The 19916-nt window shown below is 40.7% G+C and overlaps 1 protein-coding gene across 5 annotated transcripts in view; it reads right to left on the bottom strand.

Annotated features, from left to right (window-relative positions):
- col14a1a (collagen, type XIV, alpha 1a) overlaps positions 1-19916 on the bottom strand; it is a 188890-nt gene that overhangs the window by 92228 nt on the left and 76746 nt on the right. For all 5 annotated transcript variants that reach the window (XM_049584055.1, XM_049584054.1, XM_049584058.1 and 2 more), the window contains 4 exons: positions 14873-14989; positions 9769-9915; positions 6771-6845; positions 2448-2587 (listed from right to left, as the gene is read on the bottom strand). In XM_049584055.1, the coding sequence (XP_049440012.1) occupies positions 2448-2587; positions 6771-6845; positions 9769-9915; positions 14873-14989 (479 nt within the window). The remainder of the gene's footprint in view (positions 1-2447; positions 2588-6770; positions 6846-9768; positions 9916-14872; positions 14990-19916) is intronic.

Here is a 19916-nt window from a genome sequence, read left to right as displayed (position 1 = left end):
CCAAGTGGACTCTCTGGAAGTCTACAGGAAGTCCACTTGAGGCCCCTTGTGGACTGGATGAATTGTAGACCTTAACACTCCCAGACTTCACGGGAACGCGCCTTCAAAGTCCACAAGTCTGCAAGTGCGGTGAAATCTGGGCATTTGGATTCAGCCTTAAATCCTGGAGCCATCTCATTGAATCAAACCATATGCTGCCATGCCCATGGAGGGGATTGGGGTTTAAATAGTTCTGCTTTGTATGTAGTTGTAGTTGTCGTCCATTTTGGTTGCCCCTTGTGTATTATTTGGTTTGGCCAAGCTCCTATATATGCTCCCTTGTGTGTCATTTTGACAGGTCAGTTTGTTAGTTAACACCTTGTATTATATTCAGTATAGTTATGTTACACTGACCTATTTTATAGGCCCAGTTGTTCACTTCTTGGTTTGTAATTTGTCATGCATTTTTTTGGGTTCATAAAATCGCCCATCTCTTCAGTGGTTACATCTCCATCTAACGCCTCTGTGTGCACAGCTGATAGGTAAGCAGGGTGTCTACATGGCATAATGCTGTTCCATCTTTCAGTGTGGACAGGTGTGGTGTAACACGATGTAGTGTGATAGTCAGACTCTTGTTTGCTGTTAGGACACGGTGTTACAGTAAACAAATTGCAGATCTTGAGGCAGCCATCACATTAAGTCATTCTCCATCCTTTCATTATGGATGTACAGCGTCTTGTCTCCATTATTCTATTATCTACTGAATGAAAGTCTATTTCTGATAGATTGAAAGGATATTCATTTTTTTCTCTCTGTCTGTTCTGCAGAGGAGTTGAAGGTGAAATGAATGCAGTATATGAGAGATGGGGGACAGAGTATGAAGTAGCTGGCTGGAGCTGAAGAGTTGAGGGGTGATGGGTTATTGGATATATGTGAATTTTATTATATGTTAGACGCTGACTGTGCTGTGCTTGCAAAACACCACATCTAGAAATATTACAAACCCCTGCAGAATATGCAGGGGTTTGTAATATTTCTTCTTTTGGGGGATTATCCCACAATATTTAAAATGAACAAATATACATTTTTCACAACATTCTGTCGTCTGTGAACGGGCTCTTTACCCACAGATTACACTGTGACATGTAATTTCTTTATTTCATCATTTTTTATGGTTTTCACTGTGGCTACTTTTGGCTGGATCCCCAGCATCTGCTTTACATTCAATTTCACATGAGCACCCATTTTTCAGAGAAAAAACGCTAAAACAAAGAAAATGAATTACAAAGCAAGTGAACAAAAATTAGGCACATTTGTATTTCTGTTGGGTAACTTATGATACAGTACAAACTGGCAATACAGTAATTTTCACTAGACACAGACATTTAGACTAGACACAAGAACCACGAGCGGTCATTAATGTGAATACCAGCTCTCTGAGGTGACTCACTGCAACATTATTCAAGCCCAGATGGTCAAGATTGAATTCTAACATTTTTAATTCAGAAATGTTTCCCCATACAATGAGGCATTTGGGAAAAGAGAAATATGGTACAAGCAAACAAGTAAAACTTCATTACTGTTTTACTCTTGAGTTTTTTCTTTGGGATTAGACATTCTCCCCGCGGTCACATGACTGACCTGTGGGTACCGTTGACATTTAACCAATACAACAATACCTTTTTCCAGTACTTTCCTTTTACTTTCTCTGCTCTTTTCCAATCGCACATAGAGCTAATCTTATGTCTCCATCTGTCTGTTTGCTTGTGTGTGGGTGTCTGCTCATCTAGCAGTGACAAAGTTATTACTCAAGTACAAAAAAAGAAAATACACCAGACGGCTAAACTATTGCAGCAGACTGGCGCTGTAGCAATAGCTTTGGCTTGCTGGGGAGTAGAGCGAGCTGACAGAGCAGCTGACGAAGCAGCCGACAAAACGGCCGCCAGAGAGAGGCCGACGGAGCAACCAACAGAGCAGCTGACAGAGGGGCTGATGGGTTGGCCAACTGAGTGGCTGATGGAGAGGCTGACAAAGCAGCCGACAAAACGGCCGTCAGAGAGGCTGATGGAGCAGCCAACGGAGCAGCTGATGGAGAGGCTGACAAAGCAGCCGACAAAGAGGCTGACAGAGTGGCCGACGAAGTAGCCAATGGAGCGGCTGATGCAATGGCCAACAGAGCGGCTGATAGAGCAGCCACTGGGTGGCTGATGGACCTCAGTGCCCGGCTTCCTGGCTTTGGGATGCTTCCGCCTCCTGTCTGAAGTTGAACCCAGCAGCCGGCTTCCAGGCTTGGGGAGCATTTTGCAGCACTTCTGCCTCTCGTCTAAACCCAGCATTCTCACCTAGATGTGCTCTCAGGTACCCACATTTGTCACCAATTACTCTAATGTGAATCAGTAATTAGTAGTACTGACATAATTTGGTTGGTACCCTTAAAAGTAGTGAGTTCGGTATCCAACTCTACTGACCTGGGTTCCATCTGTACCAATCAGATCCAGCGATCCCATAGTGCTGTAGAGGAAACGTGTGATCTTCATGAAGTTGTCATCTCCGATGGACCAGGAACCGTCGACCAGGAATGCCAGGTCAGCCTTGGCCTCCTTACACACTGGATGGACAAGAGAGATACACAGATTTTGTCAACACATCATCTTTGTCTCTGCACTTACAAAAAAGTAATTTCATATAGAATGAAGGTCTTCGGAGGACAAGGCATAACTTGAATGTTAACTGGCTGCCTAATATATTCAGACTCTGACGGAGACTGAGTAAATATGTATAGAATGAAGTGCTGCAAATATACATCGCCTGCAAAGGGTAAACATGCAAAGGCTGGGCCCTCAGATTAATGTGCACACTGTAAAGTTTAAAAGATTAAAAGTACAGCGCACACTATAAAATTAAGAGTTGCAAACTCTTTTTCTGACCATAAAAATGTGCTATATTGGATGTGTTTGTTTTTCTCTCTCTCTCTGCATTCTGCTCATTCATATTCCTGGTCCATCAGTTACTTTTCTTCTTCTGTTCTTCTCAGGTTTCTAAATGGCTCCCAGTAGCCTTCAGCTTTCCTGCTGTAAAGTTGTTTTGTGGTTTTATCAAGTTTTCAAACTTTTCGCTAAGTTTCAAACTCTGTTCACGACCATGTCAGCCTCCATAAAAGCCAGGAAAAAAACGTAACTGTATCTGACACTGTTTATGAGGAAACGTGGTTGTAATTCTATATGTAACAAAGTACAAGAGAGCTTGTGTTACTGGCTTTCATTAGAGACAAATGCTATTCTTTTATTTATTTATTTTTTACAGAACTTCATAAGTGGAGCTCTCATGCTTGTCAGAAATGTCAAGATAAAGGTCAGCCGGAGAATATTTTGATCACAAAGTTTATGTGGCTGATTCTAATAAAAGCTGATAAAAAAGTCATGATATTACTGAAACTTTTTCCATTCTCTCTGTCTGCACTCTCACCACTCATCACCATGACTTTCCCGATATCACTGCTTTTATACAGCTTGTCTTTTTCTCACTTCTCTCTGTTGCCACCACTGCGTGTTTCTGATCATTTGTCTTTCTCTGTCTACTCCCTTCTGCTTTCTGTCTGCAGCCCCATCTCTGCCTGTTTTTCTCATCCTCCCCATCACTTTGTCCGTCAGTCCGTCTCTCCTCCACTCTGACACACGTGCACCTTTGTTTTCTCTTCCCCATCTTTGTGGTTCTGTCCTGAGTAAAGGTTGCCTGTCATTACAGATGTAGGCATTGGCCTGACAAAGGTCAGAAACTTAGACAGAAACGCTTACAGACGGGCTCAGCGGGTGTGTCGGTTCTTGTCTGCAGTGTTCTTTTACCGGAGCCCATCAGACGGGAACAGAGGAGGACGGTCAGGGTGGGAGGTGGAGGGTCGCACTGTGAACTCATAACCCTTTGTTCCTAATCTTCTAGGCTCGTGTTGTTTGGAAAAATCCTCTGTAGTCAGAATATTTTGTCTGTCATGAGTCATTCACTGCTGCAGCTTGAATTAGTTTTAAGAAGTTTGGATTTCCTTTAACATTTTAGTTTCTAAGTGATTCAATAAACATTTGAAAGGAAAATTTATTTTACAATTAGCGTTGCTTCCTGGGTCTAGAAAAAATAGAAACTGTGTGTTACTGTTAACATTCTAGTTTGCTTCATGTTAAGGAGGACTTGCCAACATGTACATACTGTAGTTTTATAGAGTCGTGGCAAGCCACCCGTCAATCACAAGTGCACCTTGTATGCTGCAAAACAGAAAGTGAAGTAGGAGCTGGGTGGGACCGATCAGGTTAACTCTCCTTAGCCTGAGTTAATAAGCAAATAATCCAGGATTAGAGTAGCGTATCTTTATTTTGGCAAAGGCTGCAGCCCACAGCTGCTGGTGTAAAGTTCACACAATAAAGTCACTGTGGGATGTAGTAAACGTCTCGCAGACTTCCTGTTTGAGACATTTAAATGTTTTTCTTTACTTTTACTTTTTGCTTACCTTAAATTTAACCTCCCTGATTTTGTTATAGCGCCCCCAAAGTTCCTTCCAGGTCAGGCTGATGTTTTGAAACTAAACACAGATTACAGCTGTGTAATGAGTGCAGTCTGACATAACAAAGTCACTCTATTAAAAATAAATGATTTTGTTTCCTGTTTCAAAATCATGCCAGAGCACCAAGACTTGCACTGGAAGTGTGGTGTCAATCATGGTTTTAAATTTAAGAGCAAAACTATAGCTCTGTATAATATCTTACATTTTCCAACATAGCAATGTCCCAGTGATATTTATTTTGCTTTCTGTTTTGTTTTTGCAGCCAATTGTAATCCCATTTGTAAGTAATTTAAATGCAAGTATCTACTATAACAAACCTTGATCAAATTTTATACACCCTTTAAGTGCATTAAAGTTAAGAAATGCATCAATTTTAAGCATACATGCTTGTCAGCTGCAAACACTTCTTTTCAAAAGGTCAAAATAAGCCCACTGTAGCAATATCATAATGGCCTAATACAAACATACAGTGAGAGCAAACAACATGGGCAACAAACAAAACATTTCATTGTACTCCAAAGTGCTGCCTTAATGGTCACGTGGAAAGAGGTTGTTATTACCACCTCATCAGGATCAGAATCAGAAATTATTTTTTGCCAAGAAGTTTGTTTTTGTGATTAAGTGCAGAACAACAAACACAGTGTAAAAGTATAAACACCTAATATATATTAAATGAAAAAGAACATTCCACAGTCAAACATGAAAAAATATAAGAATGTGTGAAACTATATCTGTTAATAATTGTCTGTTTTCAAAGGTTACAGTTATGCAGGAAAGTTCGGGTGATGTAAAAGTTCACAGTGTAAAACACTGACATGACAAGTATTGCATGCCTCTGTTGCTGCAAGTTGTGCAGAAGTTCTGTTAATGACAAATATATGACAGTTGGCATATCCTGAGTGTATCAGTTTACAAGTTTGCCTGCATGACTTTGTATAATTTGAACTAAAAAGCATTTCAAGAGCTGATAAACTATTGTTTCAGGTGATGACAGTTAACATATAAATTAGGGATGCACGATATATGTCGGGCCGATAATGGGACATTTTAAAAATTGTGCATTATTCTGTTAATTAAAATTAAAGCCAATAAACAACACCGATAATAGGAAGCCAGACTCTTTTCATTGACTTAACAAGGGCGGCATCTACACACCCGACCAGTGTTGGGTAAGGGTTACTTTAAAAGTAATCAAAGTACGTTACTTTTTAAAAAAGTAACCCAGTTTACTGCGTTACTCCCTGAGTAAAGTAACTCAATTACTTTAAAAGTAGAATAACCCCATGACATCAAACACGCCGTGAAAGACGACCGGGGATAATTGGTGAGTACCAGTGTGTAGCGTGTACCAGGCATAATGCAAGTCCTGAGTCTGAAATATGTCTGTCAGTGAGTCCTACTCCACCTATTTAGACTCCACCTATTTAGACAATGGCAACATTTCTCCGACCATGTAGCGAGCCACAAGCTCCGTGGCTTCTTTCAGACTGATAGATTTAACGTTATCTCCGTTATTAGAACCAAACGACAGCCGTTGCTGTTTCAGAGCTGAAGGACCAGCGTTCTAAAAGTAACAGAAGTAACTGATGTCTTGTTTGAAAATGTACTTAAGTATTTGATTACTCAAACAGCAAACTAATGCGTTAGGTTACTCGTTACTGCAAAAACTAATCAAAGTTACTTTGTAACGCGTTAGAGTACTTAGTAGTTACTTTGTAACGCGTTATACCCAACTCTGCACCCGACTCAGTGAGTGGCAGTACATGTACCTTTAAACTTGGTTTGTGAGCCGCCAATAAACAGAGAAGAAGAACAACAACAACAAATGCAGCACACTGTCTAAAGGTAAAACATGTTGCAGCGTGGACGTCTTTCATTGTTCCGGAGGAAGACAACAGGATTGCGTCAAATGTCTGATCTCTGACCTCTGAATTGTTCTTTGTTTTTGATGTGTTAGCAATAGTGATTGGTTCGGTCAGGGCTATGGAATATTAAATCATTCATATTTTCTTAAGACATCTTGGTCTTTCTAACGCTCAGTTGTACAAAAAGAAACTGAAATGATTGGTTATTGTATTGCTTATCAGCCACGAGAAACAAGAAGGTTATCGGTATCGGTTGAAAAAAAATCCATATCGGTGCATCTCCGGCAAAAATTAATCAGACCACTAAGAAGATTACCTGTACAAGTGTGGAATAATAATATGAGAGTGTGTGTTTTTGTGTTAGGCCTCTTGCTCACCTTCTTTAGCAGGTGGTATGGTGGGAGGGGGCTCTGTGGTGGGGGGTTCAGTCGGAGCTTGCGTGGGCGCTGGCACTGGACACACACACACACACACACACACACACACACAGACACACACACAGGAAAACAAGACAAGGTCATTGATCATGATGGCAGTGACAAGTGGCACCATCATTGGATTTATGTGCCAGCCACACACACACACAAACAGTCAATAAGCTGGCACAATGAGAGACAGCAGTAGCCTGTTTCTGTTAACCTGAAACTTTTCTAATCCTCTTCTTCCTCCGACAGCCGAGTCCTGGACTTTTACAGACAAAGGATTTCTAGTGCGATCTGTATCTTCGTGTACATGAGCGATCCAGCTGCTGTGTTTCACCGTTTATCTTTCTTTCCATCTCTGAGTAACAGCAATCACACTTTATCTTTCTACTTTCTTTCTATATATCTCTTTCTCTTCCTTCTATAAGTTGGGGATAGCGGGAGTACTATTTTCATCAGTCTAGTATCTTTCTGACCAGAGGCTGGTTTTTTTTTTTTTTTTTGAGTCAAAACAGCCCCCAGGTTAAGGTATGCCTCAGTGCCGAGCCAATTACTTTGCAGAAAGCAGTGGGTTCTGTCAAACCAGGGTACACAGAGCAAACCATCCTGGAAACTTCCACAAACACTCACAGAAGAAGAACATACTTCATAGAAATAGATAAAATGATCCAAACAATGTTTCTTCAGCTTCAACAGTAACTTGTTGGTGACACGAGTGAGTAATGTGTTTGATTCAATTATGAACTTTGCTGTTGATGTGAGATTGTAGCAACATTAAACACCATGGGGTTTTGGGAGTTTCTGTCTGCTGTTTCCCATCTGTACTGTCTCTCTAACCTACAGTCACAGACACAATACCAATGTATGTGTAGGCAGTATTTACAAGGAACAAAAGCACTCAAGTTTTGAGGCACTTTTACGTTACTTAGTATTTCAATTTAATGCTACTTCTACTTCACTACATTTTTAAAGGGATACATTGCCCCTTTCACACAACTTTGTACTACTACTAATAATAATAATATTAAGTTTATTTGTATAGCACTTTTCAAAACATAGTTACAAAGTGCTTTACAGTATAAAATCAAAGACAGTGCTAGGATCATCTTATAAAATGCCATGTATTGTTATACTACTTTACTCTATATAATGCAGTTAAAATTAGCTCCACTTCCACCAGCTACAACATAAAGCTAACTAAGATGGAAGGAGTCTCTGTTCATCCTTCAATTTTCTCGACAGTCGTTCATTCAGTCGACTTCACACTTGTTGGGTGTCTTGCTGAAGACCCAAGGAAAGTGCAGTGTCAAGTGCAAGCTCTTGAGATCTATGGGACATAATTATTGGTAGCAAGTTTTGTACACACTCTGTAGTGTATTGAGAGAGGACCCCCGTCAACTGTTACACTGCCGGACAGCATACTGGGTCCAGCTTCACTACAGTACATTAAACAACAGATAAAGAAAGACAGAGTGGACAGACTGGAGATTTTGCATTATAGCAAACACAAACATGTCAAGCATCACTAAGTTCGTTTTCAGGATAAATGTTTTTGTTCCCAGAAATAGCTGGACTTTGACTTTGTTGAGGCCATAAAATGTTTGTGTAATCTTCTGCACCCAAATGACACTTACATATCATGGCATATGTATTGCTCCAGACTCAAAGAAGAGCAGTGCCGTATGTGAAGCTGTTTGGATGATCATCTCTCAAGAAAGCAGCGAGCAGCAATATGGAGGCCAAGCAATCGACACGTTCTGAACAGGCACATTTTGAATGGGCACTGCACAAATATTTATAATATATAACTCTCGTTACATGTTAATGCATCAGTAATGATTATTTAATACCATAATATAAAACCTATATAATAATCTAGCACTCTGAAGGGGGCTGTTTTGCATAATGACTTCTCCATGGGCAAACAACTGTTGCTGAGAGCAAACTGTAGAGCTTCTTGTTGAATTAGGTCCCCAGCTGCTACACAAAATCTGTCGATCAAAAGCATTAGCTGGGGACTCGGGGTGTGTGTGTGTGTGTGTGTGTGTGTGTGTGTGTGTGTGTGTGCATGCGCATCTATCCATCTACCCTGGTTGTGAGCAGAGCTCTGCTGATCCCCCGAGCTGTGCAGTTCACCTCAGCTCCACGGCTGACTGGTGAACTGCAACAGCAGCTGCGATCGAGAGAGATAGAGAGGAAGAGGTGGACCACAGTAAAGAATGGCAGAAGAGGAAGTTGAAGAGGTGAGTCAGACGCATGGCAGAAGGTGGCTCGAGGGCAGGGCAGATGGAGAAAGAGATGTGGCAGATACAATAATATTAGAGTGGGATACTTGATTTGTGAAACCCAAACTTCACAGAGGCAGCGGATTCTGTTAGGAGAGCGACATGAAGCATTCTCATGACTGCATGTCACACACTGAGGGACACAGAATTTTAACAACATTAATGAAAGTGACCATAATTATATCAACATAGTGTCTTGACGTACAGTAGTAGCTAACACACAAAGTTACATACACACATGCATTTGGACGGTTTTAATATTATACTGTGTTTTATATATGTGGTATTTTTGCTAATTTTACGACTTTTGCATATTGTCGAAATATTTGGCCAATTTGTTCTCTTATGCTTTGACTTTTCTTTCTAACATTCACGCCAATAAAACCTTTCAATTGAAAAAAAATGAAACTGATATCGTAAGGACTAATTGTGGAAAATTAGTTGAGGAAAGGAGAACAGAGAAAGGAGTGAGTGGGCGAAACTGGACAAGAAATGGGTGGAACAAAAGGGTTGAGTGCGAGTCAAACTCCTTAAGAATGTTGACGGAAGATTAAAATAAATGGGATGAAACTGAGAACCCAGAGAAATTCCACTTAGCTGCCTCATCCTGAGTGCAAAGGCAGACATGAGAACATTACGCATGTGTATACAAAACATTTGCAACATACTTGTCATGTCAGTGATGGAGACAGAAGGTCCCTCCATTTCCTGCATCTGGGTGTGAACGCTGATCTGGTACTGGCTGCTGGGAGTGAGGTCATAGAAGCACTGTCGGGAAGCACCGCCGCCCAGACTCACTTCTTGCCTCTGACCATCTGCAAGAAAACAACAACACCAAAAAAAAAAAAAAAAAAAAAAAAAGACTTACAGTGAATCAAGTTCAGATCAAGAGTAATACAGTCCAAACAAGCTCAAATCCCTCTAAAGCTCCTGAACTGTGTTCACAGAGCAGATTTCCTCTCTTTCGGCCATGTTCCTCATCATATTGAAGCCAGAGAGCTGCTCAGTATAATCACTTTCTTTCAGAGTTGGATACGAAGCAGCTTTATTGGCACATTACAGGTTAGCTGCAGAGGCACAGGAGCAGCAATGATTCACTGCCCTGCACAGAAACGCTCAGGTTGTCTGGATGTTCAGACAACAAACCAGGTGACTGTGAAACATCAAACTTCTCCAATCTCTGGTAGATTTATCACAGATGAACGCACCAAAAGAGTACGGTAACTAAATAATTCTGCAGTTAAAATCCATGCTGGGCAGCGTCAGTATGTCCCCTGAAAAATGAATTTATTTCTTTCCTCCTCTACTTGTCAATGTCCTTTGGATCGCAGACTGCAAACACTTTCACAACACTTGAGTGTTTATTTTGAGAAACCAAAGAGGGACGGCATTACAGAGAGAAATATGAATGAGAATTTATTTTGGCAGCCAAAAGGGACGTACTGGAAACTGGGAGTGCACATACACATGCACTAATAGCTGCCATTTGTCAGTTTCATTAGTCTAATTCTATTTCCTAATGTGTCTCTCATCTTGGAGAGTGACAAATTTGCTCCTCCTCCACAGAGGAAACAGCCATAGATAATAAAGTTTAGGGAAACAGCTGTCACAGAGAGAGCACACTTTTCCATCTGAGAAGGTGTTTAAGCAGCTGGTTGGCTCTGCGTGGATTAAACCAAATCTCTAAACTTCAGCTAGAATATCCAGTCGCTGCTCAGGCAGGAGGGAGGGAAACACAGAGATCAATAAAAAAGTAAGGGAGGGAAGGGAGATGGAAGAGAGTCTTCCTCCTTCTTTCTGTCATTTTTTCTGACAGTAAGGGGGAGTATGAGGTGTACACACATCACTTACAGTGCATGTTTCCTTAAGTCTAAGTAGTTTTACTCATGTCTCTACATTTACCAGCCAACACTCACATTCATTTTAATCAACACTAACCTCCAATCATCTACTGAAACCCTGTTGGGAAAATCCATTTGATTTACCGTAGACTTTTCTCTCAGAGGACAGATGCAACATTAATAATAAATCAACTGTTTAAAATCAGGTTATTAAATATATATATTTTAGACTTATGTCAAAATGTTTTCAGTGTTCAACTCTGATGATCTGACTCAAAGTTAATTTCTTTCACTTGTTGCAGAGCATTTACAGCTAGACATAAACTCTATTTTTGAGGTCCTGTTTGACGTTTCCAGATAAATGCTTATTTGCTTTTTTGGTGCAGGTTAGATGAGAACATCAATACCACTCAGACGTCTGAGATGGGAAGTTGGACTCTTTTTACTGACTTAAGTTTGTGTGAGTCACACACTAAAAAGAGTCGGGTTTTCAAGTCAGTTACCCAGAGAGCTTGGTGAATCCCCCACTGACCCCAGTGCCCATGGAGCATGTGCATCAGAGACTTCTCTCTGGCCAAGCTGGCTAACTTCCAGTTTAGCCCCCTGTGAACTTAAATGGGGATAAAATAATGCAATCATGCTGCATTTACAGACTTTATATATGTTCAAATTAATTGAATTCTGAGAGTAAATTGGGTCATTTTGCTGGGGTTGAGACAATCAAAAAAAAATCATCCACCATTTTACACCCATTCCTTATCCCACGATTGCGTGTAGGAACGGGAGTTGTAATGACACGGTTTATTCATTCATGGACGGTTACTGATTGTGGCGTAAAATCTGTGGGTGACTGATTCGTGCAGCCCGAGTCAGACTTTCAGCTCTGGGCTGGGAGAATTGAAACAAGCACCAAAGTAGCTCTCCTTCTCGCAAGGCTAGGTTTATACAGTAATTAATTTGATACAGTTATACAGCGGTATAAGTAACATCTCCTCTTTGCAGTGCACACTAGCCAGTAGCAGGTAGGAGGGCCAGACAGTTAACAAGTTAGTGGAGATGAGGACTTGTCAATCCTGAGTCAATGAAGTCATTCATTTTGAACTTTTGATTTCATGACTCGCACATCACTACATAGAGGTTAGAGCCAGAAGATGATGGGCTGAGCTTAGTGTAAAGACCGAAAGCTTTAAGAAATACTTAGCCTGAACAAAAAGGACAAAAAAAAGCATTTAAATTTAACTAATTAACCCTATATTTTGTTTTCAGGGACACGATACAGCTGATTGATGGCTAACTGTAGTAACTTTGTGGAGTAAGCTAAGTTTGTCACCTCTCAGCAGTAGCTTCAATTTAAAGCCAGTGTACAGATATGAGAGTGGTATTAATGTTCACATCTAACTCTCTGTAAGAAAATAAATAACGGCCGAAATACATGGGACACAGATGTAGCATGACACGTCTGCTGCAGTGTGCCCAGAGCCAGGCGTGATTATTAAAATCAACTGGAGCTGCTACACTGACTGTAGAAGTTGTGCTTGCCCATGTGGGCACTACACTGCTCAACGTTATTTTTATGCAGCTCGTCTACTTTCCTTTTCTCTTTGTGCATCTCCGCAGCCCTCGAACAGGTAAAAACTACATCTAACTTTGTAGAAAAAATACCTCACTGTGAGGTATTTTGTCAGGCGCAATGTGAAGAAGCAGAGCAACTTTATGTTTGTTTTTAGATTTCACATTAAAATAAATCAATCAATTCATTGCACCCTGGTGATAAAACAAACCGGATGATTAATTCAGCACCACCTAATAACCAACTGCTTTATCACTTGTTAAAACTCAGTATACACACACAGTGAAGCTGGCAGCAACCACACGCTGCAAAGATAAAGAGAAAGAGAGTCTGTGTAGCAGGTAAAAAAACCTGTGCTGCATCGCAATTGTACCCCATGTATTTTAGTTGTAAGCAAATCTACCAAAATGTCAAACTACTCCTAGTAGTCTCCTGTTTTATAGGTAAAACTTTAATTGTGGGAAACAGAAGGATTACAAGAAAGCTCTATCACCTAGGAATGTTCTCCAGTTGGTTATTGTGACCTCAGTTTGTACAAATATCAGACTTATGCATTATTACGTGCGTTACATTGCATTTTATTGTGCCACAGGCTTCCCGCAAAATTATCCTGTCTTTTTCCAGAGCTGTCTTTGACTGTCTTTGCACCAACACAGTGAAACGAATGAGGAAGGCCACATTTTGGCATTTTGGCCACAGAGCTACCACTGTGAAAACCTCATCCACTAAACATTGATGCAAGTATTTCAATTTTTAATATCAACTGAAAGCAGAAGATCTACATCCTGTTTTTTACTGAGGTATTTGTGTAAGTGAAAAACCATCTACGCTGCATCTGGTTCTGCTTCCCATGTGACCCTTTGACGCATGCTGACATTTAAAAAACAAACATAGACAAAAGGTTTTCTCAAGGAGTAATAAAAAGAATGAGCGGAAATCCAAATGTCAACAGGTTCATACACTGAGTAAGACCTAACACTCTAACAAAGAATCTACCTGATATTTGCTATAAGTGGATGCATAACATAAACAAACATCGTGAGGACTACTGTGTCTCTGTTGACACGGTGACAGCGTGCTTGATATTTTTCAGGAGTTTTTTTTTACAGTAGATTTTATATCAACCCATGCTGCAAAACTAACTGCCCTCTGTGGACAAATAAAAATAAAACTTGAAGTTGTTCACTGTGAGTGGACCAGCTCCAAAATACTCTCTTGTCGACAGCACATATTGTACAATGGCTTTATTAAGGTTTTTATATTTAAGGCACTTCAATGAGTGAGGTTAAGATTGATTTTTCTTTCCTTTTCCAACTTAATTTTTTAAATAGATTTTGTTAGATATTTTTGCCTATCTTTCTACCTCTGTCTTTCCTCCTTCCCGCTCCTTTTTTCTCCTTTTATTAACTGAATGAGCCAAGCATTAAACACCTTCTAAAGGTCACACTTTGTGTCTTTATTCGTTTTTTTTTTTTTTTTCCTGGCGCAATGACATGAGTAATTCTCATAGCGGTTTCCTCCCATGTCGTTCATAGGAGAGAGGTCTTGTTCATATCACATCTCCCTTCTTTTCTGCAAAAGGAGAGATTTATGAATATCCTTTACAATGTGCACCGCTACCATGTGAAAATAACAGAAATATGTAACACTTATTTCCTCAGAGGCTCATATCAGTATGAATCCAGACGACTGGGAAAGGTATATATTACCACCACACATGCAACCATCATACGCATCCAATCAGAGAGCTGACTTGTCTTTGTGTTAATAATAAATGGACTATTTTCCCAAAAATAGACTGTAAATCTATTCTGAATCTGGAGTTCAATCCAGCCACCTCACCAAATATCACAACTCTAGTAAAACTTCTGATTTACTGCCTGAATTGTATTCCAGTCACTTAGCTGGCAGAGGCCTTGTTTCTCACAACGTGGAATGCTGAAACATGTTGGGATGACTGAAGGTGCACGCCGAAATGTTGGTGAGAACAGCTGTCAACTGTGACCTTGTATGAGTTCTAGGTTTACCGCTTGCTTCCAAAAACTTAGTCTGAATTAAACTTTTGTGCCAAGTTATTAAGTTTCTCTTAAAACTGCAGTTAAAAAAAGGTGTGATCCAACCACATTTCAGCAAGATGATGAAGTTACACTTAATTTGAATTTAAAATGTTTAAGTCAATCAGGTTACTGCTTGGAATGAGCCGCCTGTCTGTCACATTCTCACATGAAAACAAAATTAATGAAGGCACATAATCAAGAAATGAACTCAGCTTTTCGCCACATTTGAGATCAGAGATGAGGGCTGGTACACACACAACCACATACCCAAACACTGTCACACACTCTCATTAACGGTACTTACTAAGTGTAGACTGTATGGAGACTCTGTATAATGTGGCGTGTAGAAGAGGCTGCCATTGGACACACAGGCTGTTGGGACGTATCTGGTAGGTTGACAAGCCAGAGACACCAAGGTACACTAGAGATAGAGACACAAGCAGATAAATAAATGACAGAAAAAACAATTAAAAAATATATATATATGTTTTTAAACAAATCAAAACATGAAGCAAAACATCAGTTTAAGTTTGTAACACTGGTCACACTGGTTTATGATCCTTTTTAATTGGCTTAAGGTCGTGCACATGGAAATATAAGTCATAAATGATGATTTACAGTATAAAAAAAAAAAAAAAAGTTGTTTTTTCCTAATTGTCTCTTTAGTCACTTGTCTGGAAAGAACCCTCCACTACCCAGCTCTTCCAACCTCCAGACGACCCAAGACTTCAACTGGTAGAGACTAATGCCGCATCTCCACTGCACGGTTCAATTCATCCTGACTCACTTTTGGTACCAGGTCCTTTTTTCTGTTTTGTTTTCCACTGCAGACAGTACCCCCTCAGCGAAGGTGGGATTCTCAGCTGATTGCAATAGCGACATTGCATGAAACTGCGGTGACATCATCTTCAACGTGATACTTGCTGTATCCTGTCATTGGCAACCAAACAGAGGAACATCTGCGCTTCATCAACTGTTGGGTGTAGTTTTACAGGCCGCCACTTTTTGAAATCTGGGTCGAGTGACTAAAAAAATTGTGGTTGCTATTGCCAATAGTTTGGCTAGATTGTGCAGGTTGTCACGCAATTGGCAAAGTTACAATTCTAGTTACAATTCTCTCTAACCAATCAGTAGTCTGCAGTGTTTTAAGCAACCTCGTCACATATCAGTGTTTGGTCATGGACTTTCCATGTTGAGATATAACATGCAAGGTACCCTGGGTGCGTTGATCGTTGACGTTCAAGGACACTGTGTCACCTTTTGCCTGTTATTTGCATTGTCTGCTTTCAAAATACACTTCTGTTTTAACAGGAAATGTATAGTTTGCATACAGTCTCTTTCAAAATAAATGCACTACGTTGGTACATCACTGCAGATTGACGTTTCTGTCCATCATCAACAAATGCACATGGTTACGTTTAGCCAACATACACATGTGGTTGGGTTTAGGCAAAAAGAACAGGGACTGGCTTTATAATCTTATGGGAAGCTAACACTGGCCCCCAGGGTGAAAGTCGGTGGTTGCTGGACCCATCCACCAGCTCTCCCACCCGCCCTACTCAGACTTCCGCCACCTTATGTTTCATTGTTGTTCCGCAATGTTTCCTGCTGATGCAGCTGGGCACCATTAAAAAGTAAGGGCAGCCAGATGCTTATCATGCCGACATGAAAGGATGGCTTTTTTCGTCTGTGTCTGATGCTGGAAGTCACTGCCCAAGCACAAGTTTTTGACGACTTTGGAGTGAGACCAGGTTGTTTTATTTCCACCTTCTACTATGATTTCAGCTCCAATGGAACCTCAACCAAGATGGCACCAAAACAGTACCACGTAGAGCAGAGGCATGTCGTACCATGCAGTGGAAATGTGGTGTAACACTCACATAAAGCAAACTAAACTCGCAAAGAACAGTACTTTGCATCTTCATACAGTAATGGTGCTGCCTAGTTTCTCTTACAACGTAGTTGAACTGAAACGAATTTTGCAGAGGTGTATCAGAAATGAGGTCAGTTTGGCTGTTTAGAGAGTAAACGGGTTTAGTGTGAAACTGATTCAAAATGTTCAATGTTCAAAACTTTAAAATCAGGGTTAGCACTGCATCAGATTAGCAAGTGGCTCTCGAAGAAGCTCTCAGTGTGTACCATACAGTATATAACAGTGTACTATATAAAATGGAGATGTATACTAACGGTTCCAATTATAACATTCAGCTGCGTAGATGTTAGAACAAATCACAGAGCAACAAAATTAGTCAGGCTTGGTGTTAAACTGTCTTGCGGAGAAACAATGAGGCATGATGCAGCAAAATGCAAAACACCACAAGCAATTTGAATAGCTGAAACTTGTTTGGTAGTGAGATTTCAGTGTACCATAGGCAAGCCAACCTCCCAGGAGCCACTTTATTCTCTCTCTCCTTCTCCATTCTTTCTCTCCATCTCTGTGTCTCTCTCCTCCCCTCCCTCCCCCCTTCCCTCGTTAACAGAATTTGCTGATAGTATAAAAAAAACTTGGCTCTAGCTCCAGTAAATGGATATTTTATATTGGGACCATATGGTAGGTGCCCTATTTTAAATACTAGTGAATAATGCATATGACAACCCATCATTTTATTCAATAAAATGCAAAGATGGAGGACGCAAGCTAATTTTAATACACAGACATGCAAAATGCACACCTGCATGCACAGACTTACATGTCAACACATGACTACGGACATATGTTATCATGCATAGATGCACGTGTGTGTGTAAAAACAACAAGAAACTGTGTTAAGCTGGCAGTTCACTCAAACAAAATTAGTGTTTGAATAGGAAAATGGCCAGTTCATGACCAGCATGAAGCTCTGTGTTTCTGCTTGATGGCTGTGATGGGCTGGCAAAATCATTTACTGCTCCCAGTATACTGTTGACTGCAACAATGTTGGTTTTAGGCAAAGCATGTTTGTTTCGTTCCACAGTTTGGTTTTAGCTATTACCTAATAGGGTCTGGACCACAGAAACTTTTTTACAGCTCAGTGCGGATAAGACGGAGGTTCTGGTTGTTGCTCTAGAAAAGTTGTCCTCCTGATTATGCAAAGTATTGGGCCTCTTTTCTTTGCTGCTCATATAAGGGCACTATCTGATCAATATTTGTTGTTTAGTACCCATGTGAAGCATCTGACCAAGTCTTGTTTTTTTTCCATTTGAGAAATATGAGTAAACTGAGATCTTTTGTTTCAACTGCTGAACTTGAAATGATTATACATGCCTTTATCTCATCTCACTTTGACTACTGTAATGCACTTTTCACCTCACTTAGTATTTCTGCCCTTGATCATCTGCAAACAATCCAGAATGCCACTGCAAGACTACTAAGTAGATCAAACAGATAGTCTCAAATTACCTCTATACTAAAATCTCTTTACTGGCTCCCTGTCACGTACAGGATCCAGTTCAAAATTCTCAGCCTTACTTACAGTGCATCACACAGTCAGGCTCCTGCTTATGTGGCTGAACTACCTCACTTGTATTCTTCAGCTTGTTCTCTTTGATCAAATATGTTAAATTTGTTGTCTGTCCCTCGCACCCGCCTGAAGACGTGCAGTGACTGAGCTTTTGGGGATGTACAGTAGCACCTAAATTTTGGAATGGTCTGCCTGCTCCCTTATGGTCTGCTGACTGTGTGGTAACTTTCAAAAGCCAGCTAAAGACACACCTCATGAACAAGATCCCAAGATACTTGAACTCCTTCGCTTGGGGCAGTAACACACTCAAAACCCGGAGGGAACAATCTGACAGAGAACCATAGCCTCAGACTTGGAGGTGCTGACTCTCATCCCAACCGCTTCGCACTCGGCTGCAAACCACCCCAGTGCATGCTGGTGTGATGAAGCCAACAGAACCACATCATCTGCAAAAAGCAGAGATGCAATTCTGAGGTCACCAAACTGGCCCACTTCCTCCCCCCACTGCGCCTTGAGTTCCTGTCCATGAATATCACAAATGCAATCGGGAAAGCTTTCGATTTACTGGTCCATCTACGTCTCACCTATGATCATAAGCTATGGGTAGTGACCAAAACAATGAGATTGCAGATACAAGCAGCCAAAATAAGTCTCCTCTAAAGGCTGGCTAAGCTCAGCCTTAGAGACAGAGTGAGGAGCCCAGACATTCGGAAAGAGCTCAGAGTAGAGGTGCTGCTCATTCGCGTCGAAAGGGGTCAGTTGAGAGGGGTTTAGGCATCTGATCAGGATGCCACCTGGGCGCCTCCTGTTTTTGGTGTTCCGGGCACATCCAACAAGTGGGAGGCCATGGGGCAGACCCAGAACACGTTTGAGGTATTATATATCTCGTCTGGCCTGGAAACGCCTCGAGATCCCCTAAGAGGAGCTGGAAAGCATTGCTGGGAGATGGCATCTGGAGTACCCAGCCACGGATAAGCGGTTGTAAATGGGATGGAAAGACCCACCTGTTTAGACAGGCGTTTGGGCAACTGGTATGCACTAACTCTGTATATTCTTTATGCAATCTTTTCAGCATAAATTGTGCAAATAGTTTTGTACTTTTAACTACATGGCTCGGGTAGTCTCTTTATCCTCTATGTTTTCTTGTATGCTGTATATCACATCTCCTTGTAAAGCACTTTATGATCTATGTCTGTGAAATGCATTATATAAATCAATTTTACTAACTTACTTTATTTACTTTAGGAAAACTTTGAATTTATTTCCTGTTGTCAGAGACATGCGAGACACTTCTGAGAATACTGGTAGGCTTATAGAGAAAGATTAAATGAAAGATCAAAGTACAAAAAAGGAGGGAAGTGAGGATGTGGTGGCCATTTAATTATCAGAAAGGTCAAAATAAAATGAGTACTACAGATATAACCATATGGAGATATTGCAGTCGGTTAGAAAAATACCTGTGTGAGTGTGTGTGTGTGTGTGTGTGTGTGTGTCTATGACTTAAGCTACCTTCAGGGACACATTTCAGACTAAAGACCGGTTCACTGGGGACGGTTTGTCCAATTGAGGACAAAAGGACTTTCTCATCATGTAATTCTTTCACAGTCAATTCTTCTCACTTTCTGTAAAAAAAACCCATTTGGTTTCAATTCTTTGTGCTAATTCTACAACGTTTCTGAATACCAGGTTGACCGAGCACCCTTCAGTGGTCCCAAGGAAAACAAATTTTTACTGTACAGCTGAAGTGCCAGCACCTCAGTACAAACTGCATAAAACTTCATTTGGGGGAAACAGTTTCATTTCATTCAACGGCCCTCAAGGTACCAATAATTACCTTTTTATGCTACATGCTAGTATGTGTAATTTATTGGTGTAAACATGCCAGCTGGCTCCCATGGTAAGGCTGCA

The sequence above is a fragment of the Epinephelus fuscoguttatus genome, linkage group LG8 (genome assembly GCF_011397635.1).
Source record: "Epinephelus fuscoguttatus linkage group LG8, E.fuscoguttatus.final_Chr_v1".
NCBI lineage: Eukaryota > Metazoa > Chordata > Actinopteri > Perciformes > Serranidae > Epinephelus > Epinephelus fuscoguttatus.
This window is presented reverse-complemented; position numbering and strand designations above follow the sequence as displayed.